The sequence below is a fragment of the Epargyreus clarus genome, unplaced genomic scaffold (assembly GCF_041222505.1).
Source record: "Epargyreus clarus isolate Ecla_fem2 unplaced genomic scaffold, WU_Ecla_fem_2.2 ptg000012l, whole genome shotgun sequence".
NCBI lineage: Eukaryota > Metazoa > Arthropoda > Insecta > Lepidoptera > Hesperiidae > Epargyreus > Epargyreus clarus.
The window spans coordinates 4,218,645-4,243,963 of record NW_027332220.1 but is presented as its reverse complement, the minus strand read 5'-3'; the positions used below and the strand labels follow the sequence as shown (position 1 = coordinate 4,243,963).

Sequence of the window (25,319 nt, the reverse complement as noted above, 5' to 3'; positions counted from 1 at the left end):
TAACCTAACCTAGCCTAATCTAACCTAACCTAAATCCCATATCACAAAGACGGACTACATGCGGCCCGCGGGCCGCTGGATACCGATCGCTGATCTAAATCCTACATCACAAAGATGTTGACAGTTGAAGCGATTCGAACGGACATCATTGTAAGAGTATCTCATCGAATGACACGCTCCATATACGAGTAGTTTCGTTATTTACATCACAACAAAACGACTGTACGAGGCGTGCCTTCGGTTTAGAGGAGCGTCCAATACACGGCTTTTAAAATTTGTGGATTTCGCTTCTAAATTTTGGACTAAAAGAGGTCTAATGAATTTATTACACTCCACATTAAAGAAAGGAGATCAATTTATACCAACATAGTCTTAAGGTATAACAACGCAGTTGCGGTTGACCTTAGTACGGACCTAGTTGAGGTTGATTATAGATGTTCGTAGGCGGTAGTGGCTACTTACCATACGAGGCTTAAGGAAAGCTCTCAGGTCCGTTTTAAAGACCGTTTACGCTACTTATTAAAATAATTTCTAATACGAATATGACTGCAAGTCACTTTTTTTATTCGAAGTCGGACCACCGGCGTAGTAGGCAACATTTAAACCACTGGACTATTATATAGCTTTTGTCTATCTTAAAATAAATTAATACGATACTCAACTCTCACTGCGGACTATAAAATATTCGATACGATTAATATCGATTTATCTATTCATGTATTTTATCTCGTAATCTTAATGATCGGCCAGTGAACTATATCTATCGTTTAATCGTAATAGATAGGTTCATAAAATTATCTTTATTACACCTGTTTTCTTACGGATAGTTATTCTTACAATGACTAAGTACCTACCAAAAAAAATGTCTTTTAAATACGAAGGAAAAGTTTAAATTGTGACATTTAGGGCGGTAAAAGGTATATACGGATGACATAACGTAAAACAGATTTAACAGAATATTAAAAAATACATACAGTACGAGTATTACATCCCTATGTAATTTTATTTTAAATTTTGTGAATGTTATTATTTTAAAATTTGAGTACGATTTAAATGAAGCATTTTAAAGGCAATAATAGAATTAAAGTAATAATGGTAAGATTTTACTACGAGTAAGTTAGAACACAACAAAGTATAACTACGTACCTATATCAAAAAGTGTTGCATGACTGCAAATGACTTCTACCATCTTAAAAGTATATTTAAAGGTTATCAGTTTAAAACTTAGTCATCGAGACAATGACTGGATTTTAATTGCAATTATAAATAAACGTAATTTTAATAAACACTTAGCTCTTTTTTTATGGCATGATACACGCAAAATTGCAAAATGTACACAATAATTGCGAGGGCAACGTACCGAATTCAATTTCTTTGAAGCCATCAATTTGATGAGAAATAAAGTAACTCGCATTTTTTGGTTAGCAAAATTTTCGTTATAATGTGTGAATGGTTAATTTGGTTTTAAATACAAAAAAGTTAATCATTAATTACTTGTGTAATTCATAATACAATATTAATTATCATTCATTATGTTGCTTAATTTCTAATTCAATTATTTAAATTTAGTTTGCAATAAAACAATAATAATAAAAAAAAAATGTAAATCTAAATATATTTCATCTGACCGAGTTTTAATGACCTGCGTGTATATTTAATTATTTTTATTTCTTTGTTATTTAACATTTTATACAAAAGAATTTTATTGTATTTTCATTTTACATTATATTCGCAAAGATTTAACTTCTTCATAGGCGAAATACACTTGTCGTGTATTTCGCCTTTTCGGATGCTTTTTCGAGAATTGTTTAAAAGGCGAAATGTCTATTTTATTAAAAACTAAAGACCGTTAGAAATAATCAATCATAACTAAAGTGTGATATTTGTCTATTTTTGCCTCCCATTGTCAAGTTACTAACTGTGGTAGTCTAAAAATGATTAAGATTGATTATTACTGAGAAGACATTAACAAAACAAAAACATAACACATGTTAATATCAAAAATGGTACAAAAAGTAGCATCCTTCCCACCCGCGTCGAGTGATATACGGGTTAAATCACACGATCACGAATAATCACGTTTTACGACAGTTTTTAATTACTCCTCGTTTTTTTGGGAACATGTGTGATGACTTGGAGGAATCGTTGGGTATCTCTACGCTATTAACTATTGTCTGAATAAGAATTTGTTTCGGAATATTAAATTAACCAAATTCATTAATCCGTTTAAAAAGACGGTCACTATTGTGCATGGGTAGATACCTATCTCTCTACGTAGGCGTCTGAAGCACCCTCTACCACGCCGCAATAATGCGTATTGGTGGAAGGACAATGGTACAAGCAATCTCTGGTACAAATCACAGCGACTAATGAGTCTGACTAACAGTCAGCAGCAGAAACTAGTCAGCGACTAACGACTGGGCTTATATCTTAAAGTTCATTTACATCTCCAGATAAAGAGCGTGTCAGAAGCGTGACCTAGCAGGCAAAATAGTATTTTCTTGAACAATGCGCATTCATCGTAACATGTTGCATAGAAAAATATGATGATGTCTGGCACGGGCCATGACTGACACCTTAAAGATAAGTGGGCCCTGCCCTCCGATGCAAATCAACAAAATCCGTCAAGAAAGAAACGTAAATTTTCCAATAGGAAGTTATTTCGAACAATGCATCTATTACCTATCCTAATGCGAAACAGATGATCATTACCTCGCAACACAACTTTCCCACAACCGATCCGAATTCAGTGAACGTAGGAAGCGATCATCACGTACGGTGCACCGATAAGTTTAATGATAGACCGGCATCATTTACCCGGGGTACAGAGGCTCTCAAAGTTGTCTCGTCCATCGTCATTTATGCCTTTAACTATACTGATAGCGCCTCCAAAATTTACAAATAAGACCATTTCAAAGTTAATCAAATAAGGCTGTTGGTTATAAATTCAATTCAATTTAAATTACGTATTAATTAATGTAGTAAATAAAAATAAATGATACAAGTGTAATAATGAATGAATCAAAGGATATCGTAACCAGTATTTAATTTAAGTTTTGTAAATATTAGGAAAACGCCATCATGAGCCTAAAATATGCTTGAACAAGTCACAATTTCTTGAACATTACCGCCCCTATAGGCCCTCGGGGGGACGTTATCACTCAACTTTGGGAAAGACTGACGTAGAGCATACCAAAGTAATTTCCTTCATTCTAAAGCACCTATACAATGCACCTATCAAGTTTCTACTATATTTTACGAGTTACAATATAACAGCGTAACGACTTGTGTGTAGGATTGTACATAACAAATTCAAAGCTATATACCGTATCTCGTCTACCTGTATTGGGAAATGAGTGTTGATTATCTTTTGAGGCAATAACCATAAATTTTGTTTTACTGTACGATCGTCCAATTAGAGGACTAATGGAATAAGAGAAAATATAATATTATATAGAATACAACGATATAATGGCGTGCGGTGCGATCTGCTTTGAACCTTAATACTTACGATTTGAAAGCGATTTCTTGAAATGAATCAACACTACTTATATATGTTTGAATGTAGGAAGCTATCGGCGATAAGTGTTTAGACAAATAGTATTATGTGTTTCGAAATTTGTAGTGACTACAGACGTGTCTTATGTCACAATTTTCGTCGTCAACGTTTAACGCCTTATGTCACAAGTTTCGTCGTCGTCGTACACAAAAGTGGGAATCCACTTCCGTGGGAATCCACTTCTGTGTACGGGTAAGAATGTAAGGGGCTTAGGCCGTGGTCCTAAGCGCTGGCAAATTGGAAATTGGTAGACTTTAAACATTCTTGACAACTTTTCTAATTACGCGTGTAGCTTTTACTATGTTTACATTCACTGTTATAACAAATGATAAAAAAATTTCATATATGCAAATGATTTTGAAAATTAGAAAAAGTGCGTGTCTGGGATCCGAACCTGGACCCCTTAAGAGTGTCAACTACCAGAGTAACAATGTGTGGGCTTTTTTTTATAATATAGGAGTAGCAGACAAGCATGCAGTCCATGCTGATAGTAAGTACTGCCGCCCATGGACGTCTGTAATAAACCCCAGATAGGATTAGATATTCCTACCTGAGGTCGGCCACAGATGCGCCGCTACCCCTGAGGACTAAGCTGGAACGCCTCGCAAAAGTATGTCTCCCTTACCACACCCTTCAAACCAGAACACCTACCCTACATACATATTATACGAAGTTGCTTCCGCATTTAATTAGAACTTTCTGTTATCTCCTCCATTATGTTATTTGACCACCGAAATGTTTTCTTTGATGTTCGATACCGCATATCTTTTGTACGAGTGACCAACTCTACTTGACATGTACGACATACGAATTTAGTTTTTATTACGACCATTTAAGCGGGTCTCATTTATTTGGTTAGTTTGTTGACAAGTAGAATACAATTTAGACAGGAAGGCGAACATTTGATCGTTGAAGAGATATGGAATAATTGTGGGAAAATTTAAGTAACTTTAGTTAAGTAAATGTTTGAAATATTTAAAAAAATACTTTAATTTGAAAGGTGATAGAACTCTTTGTGGGTCAATTACGGCGTTACTACCGCCACAATAATTATAAGTTCAAGTAATTAAATTTTTACGTGAAGTGTTCCAACTTATGTCCGTTATTAATACATAATCTATCTGTGTTATGCCTACCAAACATCGAAATTTGACAATTTATGCCTTCTAGAAGGTATTAAATTTCGATCTTGGTATGTACGGAATCGAACTCGATTATCATCACTTTAAATTTAAAATTTTGAACAATTACCAATAACCGATGACATTACAAGATTTTAATAATTTCATCCTATTCTCCTCATCATCATCATCAGGATCGTCAGAAATCACGATTAACGATTTTCCTTTTGCGATTTTAGCACGGGTTTTAGTTTTTAAACTGTAATTATTATTAATATCCTTTATCTTTTACCAGGGGTTGATTACAAATGTCAATGGGCGGCAGTTGCCATTTATTACTATGGCCGTCCAAGGGCCATAGCGACTATTTATTAGATATATTGTATATTGTAATATTTGCCAAACGCTAAGCACCAATATCACAAAACAAAGGGTCTCAAAACAGAAATCTAATTTATCTGTCTCGGAGATCGAACCCGCAATCCTCCGCTTATCAGTCAAGTATATTGCGTCGTTAGCCAGCAAACAAGTAAGTATATATTTACTGTACCTGGCGTAAATCACATACAACTTTTACTTATGCATAAAAGGAAAAGCAGTAACAACAATACAGTGTGTGCCATTAAAACGTGTTTATTCCACGATTAAGACGACTTCCTATGCTATTCATTGCATTCTCGCAATCTTGTGAGCATCATCTGCGCGGGGTTAACGAACTCATTCACTTATAGTAGTCAGATAAATATTTATACATCTATAGGTCTATAGTGATTTATATGTGGATAGAAATAAAATAATAATGAAACGAATCGATATGTCTGTTTGTTTTTTTTTAATCTTTTTACTGGAATGTGGAGAGTAATGTTTTTCAAGCGTATGGTGTAAGTTTCGTTCTTTGGCATGTCCTATATACTAAACGGCTTAACGGATTCTAACATAATAATATGAAGCGTTTTTAGAATCGTCTAAATTCTGTCTCAATATGTTCATGCGCTAGAAGTGAAGCTATTACACAAACAAAAAATTACAAATAAATATTACAATATTACACGACACGACGCATGAAAAATAAAGTATCGTATCGCATTAGCTATGCGATACGATACTTTATTACGAAAATATTTTTAAACAAAAGTTGCAATATTTACAACACAACTTCATAGTGTCAGTTTTATCTGTCGGTTTTTATATAAAATCACTCTCATGTTTTTTTTACCTATCAATTTTATAAAAACACACTCACATTTTTTCCAAACAGCCCAAAAGAAGCTTCAAAAATAATCTAGTAACCATGCGTTACGCCACCGCACAACGTAATCGGCTGATCTTTGCTACCGGCCACTGACCCAATTATTTGTCTACTACAAGATACAGGAAGTGGTTTCTCAAGAGCTACTACTAGAGTACTTCGTAGTGAGTTCTGCGTAGGTTGAGAATATTGATCGATTGAGAATCAGTGGAGGTTTGCCAATGATAATAATCTAAGGGAAATGTATTAACTGGACTGTTCATAATTTTAAAATTAAAGTCTGTCAAATTCAAGTTTCTTAATTTTAAAATCATGCCTCCGTACTGTTCAGGGAACAACTCCAGGAAATAATTATGAATAGGTATCATGTCCTCAAATTTATCAAGACTTGGCATTTTGAGAGGGCGAAACCATCATTCACGTCATGAAAAGGATAAATGATAAATTACGTTTTTAATAATGATTGTCTCAAAATGGAGGGGATGCAAATGAATGCCAAAATTAGACACGAAATAGTAGAATCAAAAAAAGGTAAAGAATTGTATATCACATTATATGTTTATAACGGAAAGATAGTTTAACAAATCCCTAACATAGGGCTGTTTCTTCAATTTATATTTATTCATAGTTCGACGAAAAAAAATTAAAGTCTTCTCCAACACACATGTGCCTACCAATCTCAATCACTATCACAAGGAAAGCCGAGCGTTAATGAGCATTTTTGTTTATTTTTTGCCCACTTAGCGGCGGCATTGTGTCTGCGACGGCTGAATGGACGGCCGCTGGCGGGAAGGCGGAATGGCAGGCCGGTGAAAGTGCTATCAGGTGCTTGGGTGAATTAGGGTTGTCACGCACGTTAAAAATATCGAATTTTACTTGGTCGGACACATTTTTAACAAATAATCAATAATTACCTAAATAATAATGATGGATGAATTATATCGATGATAAAAGGAGACGAAATAAAATTAATCTACATTATTGCTTAATTTGTCACATATGATCTAATAGATATCCATTGTACATTTTAGCCTCCATAACATTCTTAATCTAAAAATGGCTAGTTGATTGATCAGTAAGTGAGATAACAAGTAACAACCCAGAGACTGATGAAACTTAATGAAAAATGGTAGATTCTCATTTCTATTTGATCTTTAAATATTCATGAAAGCTAAAAATAGTGGACAAGACGTATAAATAAACCCTCTAAAATATCTTTATTGGCGCCAATTTTAAATCCGACGATTGATGTGACAACCCTAAGTTTGATGCGCGCTCGCATTCAACGATTACAATACGTAATCTTATAAAACGTCCAGCTGCGGTTCCTGGCGTTCTGTTTGCGATTCATCGTACACGGTCGTTACGACCACGATTGTCGTGTCGTGTCGGTCGGATAGTGTTACAGCGTGCGGTGTAAAGTCAATTGGTAAATTTTATTTTGGGTTTGAAGTATTGCGGTGTGTTCATTGGGAAAAAGTGTAAGAATAATAACTTGACAACCATATCGACAAATCATGGTATATTTTCTGTAAAACTATGACTACTTAATACAGATATGGGGCTCTTTACAAAAAGGTGCAAAAGAGCGTTCCTCCATAACCGGCGATACTTTAGCGACTCCTCTGCTGTTGCAAGTAGTACCAAGAAACGAATTTGGAAATTTTATTTTTAATGGGGATAAATAGGGGATGGAAGATAAAAATACGAATTTGTCCAGCAAATCTTATATATAAGATGATAATTGTCATCATCATCACCATCATCATCAAAAGCATCATCAACTATACATTAGTACCCCACAGGCGAGCACGAGTATCTCAGAACAAGAAAATTACTCGAAAAAATAATTCGTTCCTCGAAATAAAACGTTTGTCATTAGTAAAGCGAAGCGAATTGCACTCGAATGCGGTAATGCGATGCGTTCGCCTGCGTTGTTGATCGCCTCGCTTCGCTGCACTTTCGAAATGGATTCGAGACGAATCGGGGTGCTCTCCCACACTAGATAACCCTGTTTTGAAATAGGGCATTTTGTTATCGCTAGTGAAAGTTTAGTAATTAATAACAATCGAATCTGACCTATTTTGAAGATGTTATCATCAAAAACTGTTATTGACTGTATTCTACATTATTTGTGGAGCTTATAAAAGAAGCAAAGGGATTGTTTAATAACAGATAGTGTTAAAAATTAACGAAAAATATATCTTCTAAAAAATAGGTATGTAAACGATATTCACCTCATTCCGATATCATAATCGATTTAACATATGGGCTATCGATGTATTCGTGTAAATCATGGGGTTACTCCCATGTTTAATTATATTCTAAAGCTGTCAGTTCTTTCGTTTTTTTAAATAATGTATAGTACAATTTTAAAAGAATGGCTCCAATTTTCCAAGCACACTTTTTATCATCGTTTCGCATCGCCGACCGTTCGAAACGCATCCGGAACGAATCGAAATCGGGTGCTCTCCCACGGACAATTGTGAACCTGTTTGAAAATAGTGCATTTCAACAAAAAGTGGATGACGTTAAAATGTACACTTTTACAAGTGTTACATCGAGTCTTAAGTGTTTTAGTGTTGGGATAAAGTGACACAGATTCTCAGAATGAGAACGGTTTATGTCGTAATATCCAATGGTAGTTAAGTGTAGATTGGTGGGCTTCTTCGTAACGTTTTTCTTATGACAGATAGTTGTACTTTACATACGTATATTAAGTATATATAATCTAAACATATAATTAAAATTTAATATTCAATCGACTTAATTAATTCGGGGCTTGTAAATGCAAAATGTTAAGAAAACTTCGATAGCGTGATTCAGAATACTCGTAGCGCCATCTTTTGACGAGTAGCGGGAAGTCGCCACAATGTTATTTTCTAAAAAAAAACATGCGAGCGAAGTCGCATGCATAACTTGTAATATATACATTTTTACGCTTCAAAACATCACCGAGCTTTCGAAGTGAGTTCGAAACGAATCGTAAACGATAAAGATAATGATGACCCTATTCGAAACAGTGCGTTTTTATCATTAAACGGCCGGATTACATCACATCACTGACACAGTGACTTTTTGTATACGTTCAGTTAAGATAAAGATTCTACGAGTTTATTTTAAATAACCTATTTGTATGACAGAATCCATTTCTTTTTAAATTTCGGCTGTCAGTAACTGAAGTAGACTTTTCGTCAATTCACAGTACATTTGAAAAATTATGTTTGTTTATCGTTAAAACCGATAGCTTTATCAGGTGACATTTTTCAAAAAGCTAAACGTTAGTAGCGTTGTATGTTCAGAAGTGTTTTCCTATTGTTTCAGAATAAATTGGTGAATGGACGGTTCATCATCTGTCTGCTCGAGTTAGCGTAGAGTTCAGTTTGAAAAACACGAGACATTTTTTTTGCTGATAGATACGTATTTCAGTGCTTTTTTTGATCCTGATGACCTTTTTTTTTTCGCTACATTCACCCTTTTTAGCTAAAAAGATAGAAGATCGATTATCTGAGAATCGATTCTTTGCGCCTCGATTTTTTTGTGAATCGATTTATTCCACTTCCATTCGGATCGATTCAAGAATCTTTTTCGGAAAGATTTACCATCTCTAGAGTGGACCCTCCCCAGGTTTGCTCGAGTTTGTTTTGATCGGAGGATTTTGAAACGTTTGTCACTTATCTAAAATTTATATGGTGAGTCAATTAGCTGAAGTATTGTGTGTAAGTCTCACCTGTGCCTGCTTGAGCCGGTGTTCGGTGCGGTGCACGGCGAGCAGCGGCGTGACGCGTACGAGCAGGCGCCACCACGGCCAGTCGCGTACCGCCAGGAACGCGCGCACGTTGCGTTGCACGCATCTGGGATAATACACAGTATTATATTGTGGCTTCATCAATGCAACTACTTTCATCATATAATATACTTATTGGAACGGCATGTAAACGCGTAGCGGTGCCGTACTGCCAAAATCGGTGGCGCCGCTCACCGCAACGCAAGACGATAAAATTGTTGACAAAAATTTATTTTGATTTTAGGACGCTATTTGAAGGTTTTTCTTTTTGAAAGATGATAGAGCCATTTGAACGGGTAAGGTACCATCAGCACACTTTTTAGTGTGAAGCAGTTCATGCATTTAGATGGGAAGGGTATGGATGACTTACACATGAAGCGAGTTCACAAGAGTGGTAACGGATGTGGTAGAGCTATGTGTGGTACACCTGGACATAGTGGACATAGCTCTAGGTCCAATTTCTGTTCTATACATTAACACAACATTAGAGTTGTTTACAGATAAGCCATTGACGACATCAAACTCGCAACATCAGGTGGACTGCATACTGCTACAAAAGCGTCACTTCCTACATCCCTGTGTCATGAGGCTGGTACCATTCTAGACCAACACCACTCAGCGACAACTAAAAAGTACTGCAAAGTTAGTACAACATCTCCCCACTCATCTTTTTTATTAGTTAACGTGGAGGAAACCTTCAAAACGTACCCGGTACCCTTATCGCACGGCTCTTACCGCACTAAAGCCCTTCCTGACATCCCTTACAACACGACGGTATGCAACCACACATACCGCCGTTCTTCCCGGTGTTGCTGGTCGGGCGTATCAAGCTGCCGCTCTTGCCATCCGCAGCCCCGGTAGCCCCCTTTTAGTCACCTCTTACGACAGGCTGGGGATAGCGTAACCCTATTCTGGGCCGGCACTACAGGGACACTCCCCACTCACCTGGCAGCAGTGTGTTGCGTGCGCAATTTTAGCGCTCTATGCCGCGCGAGGAGCCCCCGCGCGCGGGCGTCACCTTCTACAACATCCCTGTGCTAAGAACCTGGACCCGGTCTAGACCAACATCAGTGATAGTACAGTATTTCTTCACTCACCTAGCAGCGGTGTGCTGAGTGCGCAGCTTCTGGGCTCGTCGCCTTGCGAGCAATCCCCGCGCGCGCGCCTGCAAGCGCACGAGCACGCGCGCGAGCGCGGCGTCGCGGCGCGCGTCCAGCCCGCCCACGACGCCGCCACGGAACATGATCTGCAAAGACGAGAGACATCGTGAGCATAGATAGTAACAAATGTAGCTTAGATTATTTTTAATTATGTCTTCGTTAGGTACTTTTAGTTTGGTGTACAATGTCGAGTTTTGTGCTGTATTACGTGTCTGGTGTGTTTGATTTGTATTCTTATCTTTTACGTATTAAATAATTACAAAAAGATAAATAAATAGATACCTATTTTTTAAATAAAACACTCAAAAGCAGAAAGTTACTCGTTTACAGAGGATTTTCTCTACTGTTCAATTTTAAATTTTATGGCGGCTGATCAAAATACCTTTAAATTCGATGTAAACATTTTAAATTTGTGTTACTCGTACATTGCACTTCTGGCACTCTGTAGTCTTCAATCATACTACTTGAAATTTCTTTATAAAGAAAACGTACAGAGAATCATGCAAGTTTGCCAACATTGTCAAGTGTGAGTAAGTTAATTCCGTGCCCATTTTTGAATAACAAGTTATAATTTAGCTACATAAAAAGTACTCATTTGAGAAAAATAGCAATTGATGTCATGCATCTTATAACAGATATTGGTATGTATGTCTTCTAATAAACGTATACTCGGTGGAGCGAGAGTACCATAAAAATGTTCCCATTTATTTAAGTTATTTATTTAAGTTCGTCGTACATCATAATAAATATAACTATTATTAAAAATAATAGCGAAATTTCTATTTGATTGCAATTTCACATGAACTAAACGTGAACGCACGCCTATATCTTTTGTACCTATTTAGAAAAGATAGAGCACGTTTTGTTGCTTAACTTGCAATTTCCTAATGATAACGCCACTACATCTGTATTTATTGTATGTACCTACTATTACGCAAGTTATTACCTGTATTTATGTATGTAACGGAATCATTGAACACGATTTTACCCACTTTGAAAGGTTCGAATTATTTAAAATTTTGAACACTTATCAGGAACCGATGACAATACACGATTTTAATAATTTTGTTCCATTCTCCTTAGGATTACCGAATTTGCTTGTGCGATTTTAGCGTGGTTTTTAGTTTTTAACTATAATTATTATTAAGTGCATCAATTTGTATAATACAAACTCAATATTATAATACAATACATAGGTACTATTTACCCGATAGAAAATGAGTTAAAACCGGAAAAATATTTATGGTATTAGAGGAAAGGATTCTTAAATTATCCGTGACAGAAAAACAGACACAATAATATGTGTGTGTGTATGACACTCGAATAACATTACCTTCCGCAGGTAAAAAACGTATCTACTTTTTTTATTATATGGGAGTAGCAGACGAGCATACAGTCCACCTGATGGTAAGTGGCTACTGCCGCCCATGGACATCTGATCAACCCCAGATAGGATTAGATATTCCTACCTGAGGTCGGCCACAAATGCGCCGCTACCCCTGAGGACTAAGCTGAAACGCCTCGGAAAAGTCTGTCTCCCATACCACACCCTTCAAACCGGAACACAGAAGCGCCTAACACTCCTGTTATTAAGTAGAAATAGGTATGGCGGTGGTACCGCCGGAGTCGATTCACAAAGCGTTCTACCACCTTGAAAGTAGTACTTACTTCCATACTTCATGTACCTCGTACCTTCATACAGAACAGGTAATCATTTATACGAAGTACGGAGCACAAAGGGGTAGGTACCGAAGAAGCGGAATTAATCTGTTGCCATATTGATCATGCACGGGCCTGAAGATCATCTCGTGTTGAGCAGCTGATAACGTTTGTATCTAACCGTTAAATAACTGGCCATGCTTACTGGAGTAAGAAGAGGCTAGAGATAATAATTATATTATTCAAAATAACCACTTTATATAAGTAGTATTTACTTTTCGATAGACAATGCAGTGACTAACGCCCGTAATTATTATAATAATGGATCTATCCAATGTTTTACGTGTGAAATATCGATATTTGACATTTTTTTATTAGATATTGACAATATTCGATCTTTAACTAGGATAGATTGATTATAAATAACGGCTTAAGGGCTCATTCACAAAGGGTGTGAGATGCTTGTCGTGATAGACAAAAAGTGTTCTCCGATAAAATGTGTATTGACGCGTTTTTGAGTGTAGAAATCTAACGTAACACAGCGCAGATACGGGCTATGCCTGTCAAAATATTGTAAAGATAATACAATATTAGTGTATGACACGTCCAATGTATATATAAACGAGGTAAAAGAGACACAATCGTTAAACCTATGCAAGTTATGATTTCTTTACCTTAGTGGCCAATTAGTCACAAATGGTCTAATAATACCGAATCGAGGAAGAGAACAATTTCTTGGAACAAATCGACAGAACAAACGAGATATGACAATGAAAGGCTATAAGAATGTTCCTTTTGCGTATCAGACCTAATTGTTGTATAGATACATGTTCTATCACGAGAACGTAAGCGACGAACGATAGATTTCTCGTTTAAGTCAATAACATTACCAAATTCACATCTATATTGACTAAAAACATAGTATTTGCTCATTTCCTCAGTTTTAAATTACCTGAGCTACTTAAACGAATGTTGCAAATAAGATATTTAAGGTACGAAGACTATTTTTCGAGGAAACGCCGGAATAGAAGGCAAGTTGCATGATGCAAATTTCTGCGTTGCGTCGCCGATTTTGACGTTGCGTTGCCGTGCATCGGCCTTATAAAAATCTTACACATGCTCATATAAATTCACAGGCTATATCTATACTAATATTATAAAGAGGAAAACTTTGTTAGTTTGTTTGATTGTAATGAATAGGCTCAAAAACTACTGGACCGATTTTAAAAATTCTTTCACCATTCGAAAGCTACGAGTACATTATCCACGAGTAACATAGGCTATATTTTATATGAAATATATTTGATAAATAGATTTTGAGGCGGTACAAAGTTTGCCGGGTCAGCTAGTTAGTGATATTCAAAAGAGTGCCGTAGATGCTTTTATCTCACTTAGAATAACTACTCTCTTCCCGCGGACGGTACGACACTACCCAGTCAGAACGCACGACGTGCGAACGAAAAAGTTAATTTTATCTTACGTAACCACGTTTTGTAGTCATAGCCGAGGAAAAGTTGTTCTGTAATCGCGTGCTATTAAGATTGATAATAATCTGCTTGTGGAAGCAAAACACGTGTAATTAAAGTTGGCAAAGCTTATAATTGTGTTGGTATCTGGTTTTGATAGAGTATAATAGGAGAGTAGTCGAACTTTCCAGCGGTTTACTAACTTCCGAGGTTGAATTAGAACTATGACCATCGTTGATGTAATTTTTAAGTCCCACTGCTGGGCACGGGTCTTTTTACACATTGGGAAGTGCTGCAGATTATTCCATGCTGGCTATTTCTTGCTTGTCAATTACCTGCCTGTCTGAAGGGTACAGGATTATAGGCACGTAGATGAGACATTCCTTCTAACGCGTTTTTTTATAAGGCGCTAAATCGGAATGCTTTATGTATTAGTGTCTGACACCTTTTTTTTTTTTTTGTTTTCGAGGGGGGAAAACTTCAAAAGGTACCCAACGACGTGGGAGCGACGCCGGGTTATGTGGGATTTATACCGCACTAAAACCCCCCCGGTGGCCGTCCTCAGCGCTTGGTGGACAACTCCGGGATCTCCAATGGAACACAACTGGAGTCCTCCGAGCGCGATGCCCTAGTGTCTGACACCTAGACCTTCAAATCAATGTACAGAAAAGCTACCACAAATCTATAAATAACTTATTATCGCATTGAACAAAGAAATCTTTCAATAAATCAATGACATTATCATTGACTTTCAGCGTATTTTCAATTAGGAACACATAAATAAGGGCAATTGAATACAAAAGAGCTGAAGCACACAATTAGACGCGCTATGATGCTCGTAGCATGATCATGCAATATCAACCTTAGCATATGCGTATAAAGTTCATGCGATGCGGTTGCATGATGGAACGCTAATATCAATAATAAACAATCATGTCAGGTGGCAGTGCCGATCGCGCTAAGTGGAATACGAGGTGGTGTAGGCTCAATACGTGAAATGCCTTTGCGACAAAACAATATTCATACCCGTTTTTTGCTAATAGCCTTGAGGTCGTACACAGAGATGGTGATTTAAACCCGGCAACTTAACAATGCGGTTATAAGTCTGAATCTACTACTGAATTTTCTGTTATGTCACAAATTCATAAGCTACAAAAAAGCAAACTGACAATTTTTAATTAAGTATTACTTATGTGTCATTTTCAAGTATTTCAATATGATACAATAATTAGATTGATATTTATTATTTTAATAATGAATTGTGTATCAATGTTTGATTTGAAATTATAATGTCAGTTCATAATTTTAGAGCAAACAATCATATTATGATAATCTTATTTTGAATAAGTTTCATAAACATGCTGTTACTATGTCGTTAGTACATTAACTTTACCAAATGAATTATTATTTTCAAAATAATAACTAACATAAAGCAACATGCCGCAACCGTTCTAGGTGTCCTAAGTAGGCCATTTCTATAAACGCCGACTCTACAATAGAGCCGTAAGATGTAAATAGAGTGGGTCACTGTTGTTAATGTAATGTTTTGCACGAGCAGCGTCGCGTCTCTACATAGACATGCTCTAACTATAAACTATAAATATGATATATGTATTATGTTTAAAACTTATTATACATATATTTTTTTAATTCATCACTTTAAATTTAAAGGGAAAATTTAAAAAGTAATAAATAAATTAAAAAAACCGATAATAACAAAAAAATCTTTAGTAAATTATTTTTATGTAACATTTTAAAATATTTTTTTACATAATTAAATTACTTAATTGAAAACGAATAAATATTTCGAATTTGCTATTTATTTACAAATATGCTTTCTTTATGAGTTACCTATTTTCTTTTATAATAGTACTTCAGTGTAAGGAATATTAGTAATCTAGTATAACATGTGAGTATAAAATCGTGGGAACGTTAAAACCAATTCCATAATCGAATTCCTGTAATCTGCAGCAAAAAGATTGCAATTTCCATCCAATTTGTACATCAATATCATTAATCGTCCACATCTCAGTACATTATAATATAATGAGGGTGTCCGTCCATCCAGGAATGCAATTCTGGAGTCTATTTACTTCCTGCTCATCAATCCTTAATGGGAAACGGGTAAAGCAAAATGGGAGATGTAATGAGATTTACATACTCGTAGAATCGTGTATATTGAAGTTTATTTCATAATGTTTGTGATAATGACTTGTAAGTGTTAGATTTAAAGTCTATATGTCCATTAGATGAGTCGTTAATACCAAGGAACGCTGTCTGTACATCTGTCTTTTCTTTATAAGGATATACGTTTTGAATAACAGAAGAAATAATGGGAAAACGATAAAACGATATTTTATGTGTGCAATATCTGCTTCGCCGGGAATCGAAGCCGAATCTCTTACTATCTCAAATGCATCTTTCGCCGATGAGGAGACAAAAGTTAAAGTATTTGAGGCATTCCGCCTTATTCCTCAGACGCAAAGGCGCAACTGTGGCCGACCTCAGGTAGCAATATCTAATCCTATCTGGTGTTGATTACAGATGTCTATGGGCGACAGTAGCCACTTACCATCAGGTGGACGCACGCCCGTGCTACTCCTATATAATAAAAAAATATGGGCAGAGATTTACCCAGCTGTGTACATACATAAAGCAGTAATTACGCGAATCTTAATACATTTCATTACAAGTATCACAACGGTGGATGCCGACGGGAGCCTCAAGCCATTCTAACGGCACCCGGCATTCTCTGGGGGACTTCAATTACGTTTTCCATTACAAACTGTATTGAAGTGACAGTATCAGAAGAACTATGAGTGATGAGCTCGATTGAACTCACGGAAAAACTATATTAATGCATGGGAATCGAAGCGCTCATTACATTAGGAGGCTAGGAACTACTTTATGTTCAGCTTAAAGGGGTCTTCTTATGATTGATTTGTTTTTGCATGATGTACGAGTATGTAGCTACTGTATATATGTGTTATAGTATAATTAATATTAGTCTATTTTACTACATGTATGCTAATGTGTGGATAACTGTAATTGGCGTACGCTGTTGTTATCCCAAAGAAATAAATAAAATAAATAAATAGACATACATTACGACTTGTGCGTTCCATTAAGAATATATTTCAGTGTCGATAATCGATCGATGATCTAGTGGTGGAAATTTTGTTACTATGCTAGGATGTAGTTTTAGTGTAGTTCGATTTGGGTGGTACCACCGTCACATTTACGAGTATTTCTTACGTGAAGCAGTTCTTGCGTATCGGTGGGACTTTTAAACTTTGCTGTTAAGTAGCTACTTTTAAAATAAAAGTTTTTAAATACAAGCTTTTTAGTGAGGTCATTTTGTTTTTTATATTGATATGAAAACCCCTTTTATTTGATATCTGTATGATAGTGGTGTAAGTTATCAAACTACAGCTCAATTGGTTGGGGTTAACTATTTCGAAATTCAGTTGCAAGATTTGACCCTTACATACGAGATAACAAAGTAGTTAAAGAGCACGTTGACAACATACGAGTATTTTTAACACGCTTTTATTAGCTTGGGTTGTATATATGTATGTATGTACGTAACAGAGTAACGGAATCTGCGAACCCGATTTCTATCCACTTTTAACGTTCAGTTTAATTCAAAATTTTGAAGAATTATCAAAAACCGAGGACAATATATGATGTTAATAATTTTGCACCATTGTCCTTATCAACATCCTCAGGATTAACGATTTTCGAGGCCAGATTGTTTAAGCGCCTTAGAGAAAATTCATCGCAAGTTACAAGATTGCAAATAATTATTGCTTTTTATTAGTTTCAGTAACTGTTATAGCATGATTTTTAGTTTAGAAAATAATAATGTTATTATTGTCACTAAGTGCATCACTAGTCTAAATATCAAAACTAACAAAACACATACGCCAGAACGAAGCTAGATCAAAATTCAAAACAATTCAACCAGAACTAGAAGTTACATTATGCACTAGTATGGCTAGATGCACCAAGTCGCACCGCAAACAGAGATCTGCAGTTATCTCGCGGCAACTGGGGCGAGACGCCCGCGTTGTTTGTGCAGAGATGATATGATAGTTTGTATACTTTATATAAATATTATGCAAATAATTATTGCTTTTTATTAGTTTCAGTAACTGTTATAGCGTGATTTTTAGTTTAGAAAATAATAATGTTATTATTGTTACTAAGTGCATCACTAGTCTAAATATCAAAACTAACAAAACCCATACGCCAGAGCGAAGCTAGATCAAAACTCAAAACAATTCAACCAGAACCAGAAGTTACATTATGCACTAGAACGGCTAGATGCACCAAGTCGCACCGCAAACAGAGATCTGTAGTTATCTCGCGGCAACTGGGGCGAGACGCCCGCGTTGTTTGTGCAGAGATGATATGATAGTTTGTATACTTTATATAAATCACTAGCTTCCGCTTGCCGACTTTGTTTGTGTGGACTTTAGATTGCCAGTACGTGGTCTTACACTCGTAATAGTAATGTATCTAATGTTTCTCCTACCAAATATCGAAAATTGATAAATACTTCATAGGTACAAGAAAGTGTTAACCCTACATAAAATCCTAAAATTATCAATGAAAAGTTTGTTCTCAAGTACGAAATATTAAAAATTATTTGCACGTGTGCGTAGGCAGCAGTACACCCACTTGCCATCAACTATTTACTAAAAATATAGGTACATTTTATTTTCAATGTTCTAATCACATGAACAAAAACCTTAAAATACTATTTTATAATTTCAAAATGCAATTACCATAACTTTTTAATGAACATAGTCAACATAGACGAACCGCGTGGCGCAATCGTTACCATACTAGTCAAACATAATAGGATTCCAGGTTCGATTCCCGATCCAGGCATGATCAACTTATGTGTCTGTTCTAGGTCGTGAGGGCACACACAACAAAAAATATACCAATAAAGAAGTGTTGAAAGCGTTATAATTTCTTAGCGAAAATTATTTCGCAATTCTATTGTACAAACAAACTGAACTAGAAGTAATACACACGTGATAGATTAAGATGCATCTATGCACTAACGCATGATACACACGCAACAAGTCTCATTGTGGACGTGATCTGCTGTTGTTAGGTACATATATGTCCACATGCGGCTAATTAATTGATTAATGTTATATAATCTATAGTGGACTAGATGCGGAAGGGGCGGTAATCGATTTTGGGGGCAAACACAGTTGCTAAAAAAATGATCGTCCGAAACAAACAATCGGCGAGTAGCCAAGAAAAAGGTCACCGGTATCATACATTTTGTAAAATCAACTTCTTACACTGGGGGCCCTTATAGCTGAATTATTTAGTTTGCAGGATCAAATTACCAAAATCCATTTGGTTATTTGATCCTTTCTGTATTTACAGTTAGAGAAGAAACCTCGTTTGCACGATTAAAATTGTCGATTGATTTTACTAAATCTAATGTTATTATTATTACTAGTATTAGTTTTAGGAAATGTTGGATTTCATGTGTTTTAGAAATAATATTAGGCCCTATTTGTGTTCTATTTAAAAAATCACGCGGTTCCCTAATTTTTGATTTGACTCAAAATCAATTCGAATTAGGGAAAGTCACGTGAAGATTTTCATTTTGATTTTGCTATCAAAACAATTCAAAGCGATCAAAGTAATGCGAGTAAAGTTCATAACAAACGCAGTACACACTGTCTGTCTGTTTACAGTTTACAAACAAACCCATTTTGTGGGTTAACATTGACAAAGACAATAAATTGTCGAACGTTTTTTGAAATTTCTCCGAATTTTCATTTTGCTACGCGTAAATATTTAGCTGTACCTAAGTAGTTTGGTTTTAAAAATCATTTTGAAATTCCGAGAATCGAAGAAAAGTTAAAAGTAGGTATACGATTAAGGCTATATACACATTACTATTTAAATACAAGGGAACTGGCCCGGTTTCGCCTAGTCGGTAAATTTAGATGTAACTAACAAATAAATTAATTATTTAACCTATTTATCATCTTGGTGAAAATATAACGAGACAATAGTAAAATTGTGAGGTCAAAATAATACCTATAATTAGGCACGTAAATTGTTATGACGTAAAATTTTGCATATAGCCAGATTTTATAAATTGTTTGTTCGTAAAAATAATATACCTCATTAAAAACTCTTTTTAAATGTGCGTCGGTTTAATAAAGTTAAATAACGACACGTTTTCTGCAATGCGAGTTTGTTGAATATATATGTATTTTCATAGGCATATTATTTGCTTTTTTTGTAAAATAACTGGATATTGTCATTTATTATAGTTCGTAAAAGTTTCGAAGATTCTCGTCTCGTGTAATGTTTTCTTTCTTTTCTTCTTTCTTTAATTGTCGATCAACCATCAAGAAATATCGAAGTAACCTGAGCGCATCGTTACGTCCTCAAACCAACCGTCACAAGATATCAGAAACATGTTTTCGAATTACATGGAAACAATGGTGATGATAAATGCAATATTCGGAGAAGAATGGACAAAAAATTTCGAACACATCGGATATTTGAGACTTCGTTGGTTATTAAAACACATTGACGTCGAAATTTACGGAAATAAAGTAAATTGAAGATTAAATAAATGTTGAAAGGTGCAATACTTTATTTCCGTGCTGGGACTTCAATCACGTGCATTGAAGGTGGAGTGGGGAACCTTCTCTGTGATGATGGAAACGTGCACAGCAATGGGACATTATAACAAATTCTACCCAATGGATCTTTACAGAAATGCTGTATCTTTTGAGTGATGAACACTCAAAAGATACAGCATTTCTGTAAGGATTTTGTAAGGACGTTGCTAACATTATTAATCTCGTAGTTATGACAGTATTTTGTGACACACGAAAGTCCTACCGGCTATGACACTGTAGATAACTGAAATTTTTAAACTTCTCGGCATTGCCACTATTTACTATCTTTTGGGGAAGATCCTAATTTGGACCGTCCTGTGCCGCTAATAATTTGAATTTACCAAGTATAAAGCATAATATAATATACTCGTATCTTAAATCCGGCCATAATAAAGGTATGTTCATGTAACATGTCATTTAGATGAGAAAGTGTTAAGTTTTAACGACTTAATCTCAGACCTACCAAGCATTTCGTTATCTAACAATCTACAAGATTAAGGCGTGTCCACATTCAGTAGTCCACGGATGATTCATCAGACTTCTTTCTTAGTCTGAATGCGTAGTCATAAAGATGTCCACTTTCTCCCGCGACAAGGATGTTCGGATGGTTTGATGTTTGACTGCAGGTTTGTTTGATGGAAAGTTGAGATGTGGAGGTCTACTTTGTAAATCTGACGACAACGTTTCGGATTCTTCAAGTTAATTTGACATAATTATTCAATGATGCATTATTTAATTTAATATGTCTGATTGAATTAGAACAGTTTGATTAGTAGGTTATATTTGAAGCGAAGTTAATGAGGTTCCTCAGAAACAATATCAGTAATTGGTCAGAACTTCGCCGATGTTACGGATATCATGCAGAGACCAATGTGCAGGTTTTTGTTCTAGTAATATCAAAATACTACTACTACTACTAATCCTAAATTGTCACCTTACAATCTTTCTAGCCCTCCCCAAATCGGGCAGAAGTACTATTGGTATCTCCACCACTTTACCACACCCTTCAATTCATAAGTTAATTATTTCAAATACATGGCTTTCCAACTTCGTTCTTTGTGATAATTCCATTAATCCTCAAGGAAAGCATTTACTTTACTTAAAAAAAGGTTCATAGAAAGCGTTTGTCAACAGTGAAAATATAGAAACCACAGCGTATTCTAAACGTATACATAACCACCGAATGTGATTTTGTTATTCAGCACCGCGATTGCATTGTGAAATCAAATTAGCGATTTCGCATTCGTCCGAGTGACCACGGTCAACGCCTCCGAAAGGATTTCCAAAAAAATACCTGCATGGATTATTTGTTTGGTTTTTAACTGGCTACGAAGAAGATTAAGTATTTTCTCCCCAAGTCATTTGTATGCGTACGTGTAGAATATGTATGTGGTACAATTCCGATTTTTAAATGTATTTGACTTTCAGGGCTGTTTTAGAAGATGGGTAGGCAACCCCAGACTGCGGAGGGTTATGTATATCTCATTCTTTTAGCATGATCAGGTTAATGGCTTTTAACATGCGAGATGTTGATAAATTCGTTTTAATTGTGAGAGTGACAGACTATATTTTAAGCAGTGTTTTTTTTTGGTTTTATAAATATTTTCCAAAATGTCACTCTATATTGATTTCATGCACAAAGATGGCATGGCGCTGTTGTTAAGGTTTTTTTTGAGACAGTTCAACATCTGCCCGGATCCACAAGTTAATTAAAAATGATTAATATCTTGTCATCTTAATGCATAAAAGTTTGCCGTTCTCAATCCTATTCGAATGCCATTTAGATCCACCCAAATGGCATTCTTTCTCGTTACAACGACCTCTCGGCACGTGGTCCGATACGTAACCCATCGTTATGTAATCCGAAGATGACTCTTTGTTCGCATTTCCGAACAGGTTTTAACGTAGACGATTAGTGTATTTTATGCTAATGTTATATTGCAAGCGTTTAGTATATTTTTCCTCGCAGAATAACGCGATTATGATATTGCAGATATAAAATTCAAATAAGTTTTCTTGTACTTTATGCTTATATATAATATAGGTATAGTATATTTCTATCTGCAAATTATGCTTTTATTAAATCATAGATAAAATGCAAATAAATTGTTAAAATAAGAGTTTTCGTGCATTTTGTGCATTGCACACGATTAGTATTTTTATCCTGCACAATGACGCGTTTATATAAGATAGTGCAGATAAAAATTCAAATATTATATCATGAAAATAAAAGTTACAGATAAAATAAATTATTGAGTTTGATAAATATAAAAGAGTATTATTTTGTAAGGCGCTTAAATTTCTTTGCTTACAAAATTAGTGTAAGACATTTTAAACATTTTTTTTAAAAGGTAAAAAAAAACTAGAGACAATAAATATCGAACCTATTTTCTCAACATATGTCGTGTTTTAGCTTACTATAAGGTATATTTGAGCAGGAAAGCGCAGGAGACTTATTTTCATTTGTGTGAAATATAATAACTATTTTCTTCCACAAAAAAATGTAAATAAGTAACAAACAATGTAAAAATGTAAGTAAGTAAGTTGGGAACATAACAAAATTTTTAAAACATAAAAAATTTACTCACTGTACATTATATAAACGTGTGTTACAAAATATTAATTACTGTAATAATGACGTGTTAACGAGGATATTATGATATTAGATAATTACAACCATCAGTTTACATTAGCAAACTAATTCCAATATTTGCACAGGTTGACTCTGTGACGTTTACAGACTAGCAAACAGAATAACGTATTTACGATATTGAATAATAATAACATCTATTTCTTCCTAATAACTGTGTTAAGCGCAGCTGTGTCCTGGTGTTCAGGGTGTGGTAAGACACCCATATCAACTTAGGCCTCAGGGGCATCTGTGAACAATATCCGGGGTCCATTTTTATATATGGAAATAATAGTAATATCTGAGAATGATTAGGTATACTCGTAGATACGCAATTATACTGTATGCTTTACAAAATTAAAAAAAAATGCGTGTCTGTCTGTAATCTGTAAATAAATTGCTAAAATAATAATAATAATAATATGTTTTCATACATATTGTACAAATATCTTACGTAAAAATATAAATGAGAATTGTTGGAATCTAGTTCATTACAAAAAATACGCATTCGCTGGAGTAAAATCGTGAAAAATGTGACAAAAACTGTATACTTACAACAACAGCGGTCAATCATAAAGTCTACGAGCCATTGTATACATAACAGACTTTCGCTCGAATGAATCGAATAAGTGATGAAATATATTGCTGGGCAATATATTGAGGAGAAATATATTGCTGATTAATTTTAAAAATATATTATTATTGGTTCTATGCTATACTAGTAATTCTCACGGATTCGCTCGCGTTTAAAAAAATATAATGACATACATATAACTGAAAAGTACCTTCATTGGAATGACAGTGATGCTATCTGTCGTAAATTGGTCGTACTTACTCAGAAACCTTCGTGGACTTATGCACATCAACTTTCAACAAGATCATCACATGATCAAATGCATATTTTACGATTCTATAAAGGAGATACAGACAAGCATTCATTTTTATATAGGTATATAGAAGATATCCAATCGTTTGCCTAAAATCGAAATATGACAAGTGCATACTATATGTTCAACTCTAGTAGGCAAAATCGGATAGATTGCATATTAATAACGGGATTTAGTCAACAATTATCCATACTGCACATACGTATTTAGTATCACTTATATCGAATTATTACCGCCCGCTTTCAACGAAGAGAGAAATTGTAAAGATAACTCCATACCCGTATAGCATACAATTCCGGTAACTATTGTGAAATATGCTGTATAACGCCATTTATTCTAATAATATGCAACGTTTTAAGATATAATAGACGAGATTATTTAATTGCACACGAAGATTTTAAGTAATATACACATCTGTGAGAAAGAAAGTGTATCAAAATTGTCTATTACGTAAATTCTTAATAACGGAAGAATTTGTAATTCGTAAATTAATTTAAAATTTCAAGGTACGGCCGTGCCGCTTTTTTTTTTTGTTTTTTGGCTCGACTTGGCGGAGGCACGGAGGCACTTGGCGGAGACTTGCCGTGCCTCCAGATACATATAGTGTATAAAAATAGGCTCTACTTATTGGTATATTTTTTCTGCATTATAACTTTTCAAATCAGAACATATAAGCAGCTATGTAACTATAAGTTGCTATAATGCAAATGTGCGTGGCGGTGGTGTCGCCGTAGTTCTATGTAGCTACTGTACTTAAATCAAATAAGTCATATGGAACGTCAAACTAGCACATTGTGATATATAAATAAAACTAATTATATATTCATTTTAACGTTACTTAAATTTAAGTGGCGACGTGAAAGCTTAACTATAGCCTAATTAAAACCAGTTCGTAAAAAGTATATGATTGTATTACGCAAGTCTAAAATGTAAACAAACAAATGTAATGAATGATTGGTAGAATTATTTGGAGCGAATGTAGGTACTAACGTAACTTTATAAAAATATATTTGAGTTTTAAAGCGCCATATGCTCGATCTGTTATGTATTATGTATGTATGTATGTATCTGTTATGTATGTTTTTTTCCTAAATGGTATTTCGTTATAAAGTTTCCTGTGAGAATTTG

At 35.1% G+C, this 25,319-nt stretch overlaps 1 protein-coding gene across 1 annotated transcript in view; it reads right to left on the bottom strand.

Moving 5' to 3' along the window:
- Mhcl (Myosin heavy chain-like) overlaps window positions 1-25,319 on the bottom strand; it is a 346,996-nt gene that overhangs the window by 65,617 nt on the left and 256,060 nt on the right. The window contains exons 22-23 of the mRNA XM_073078174.1: window positions 10,814-10,962; window positions 9,660-9,783 (exon numbers count right to left, since the gene is read on the bottom strand). Of these exons, the coding sequence (XP_072934275.1) occupies window positions 9,660-9,783; window positions 10,814-10,962 (273 nt within the window). The remainder of the gene's footprint in view (window positions 1-9,659; window positions 9,784-10,813; window positions 10,963-25,319) is intronic.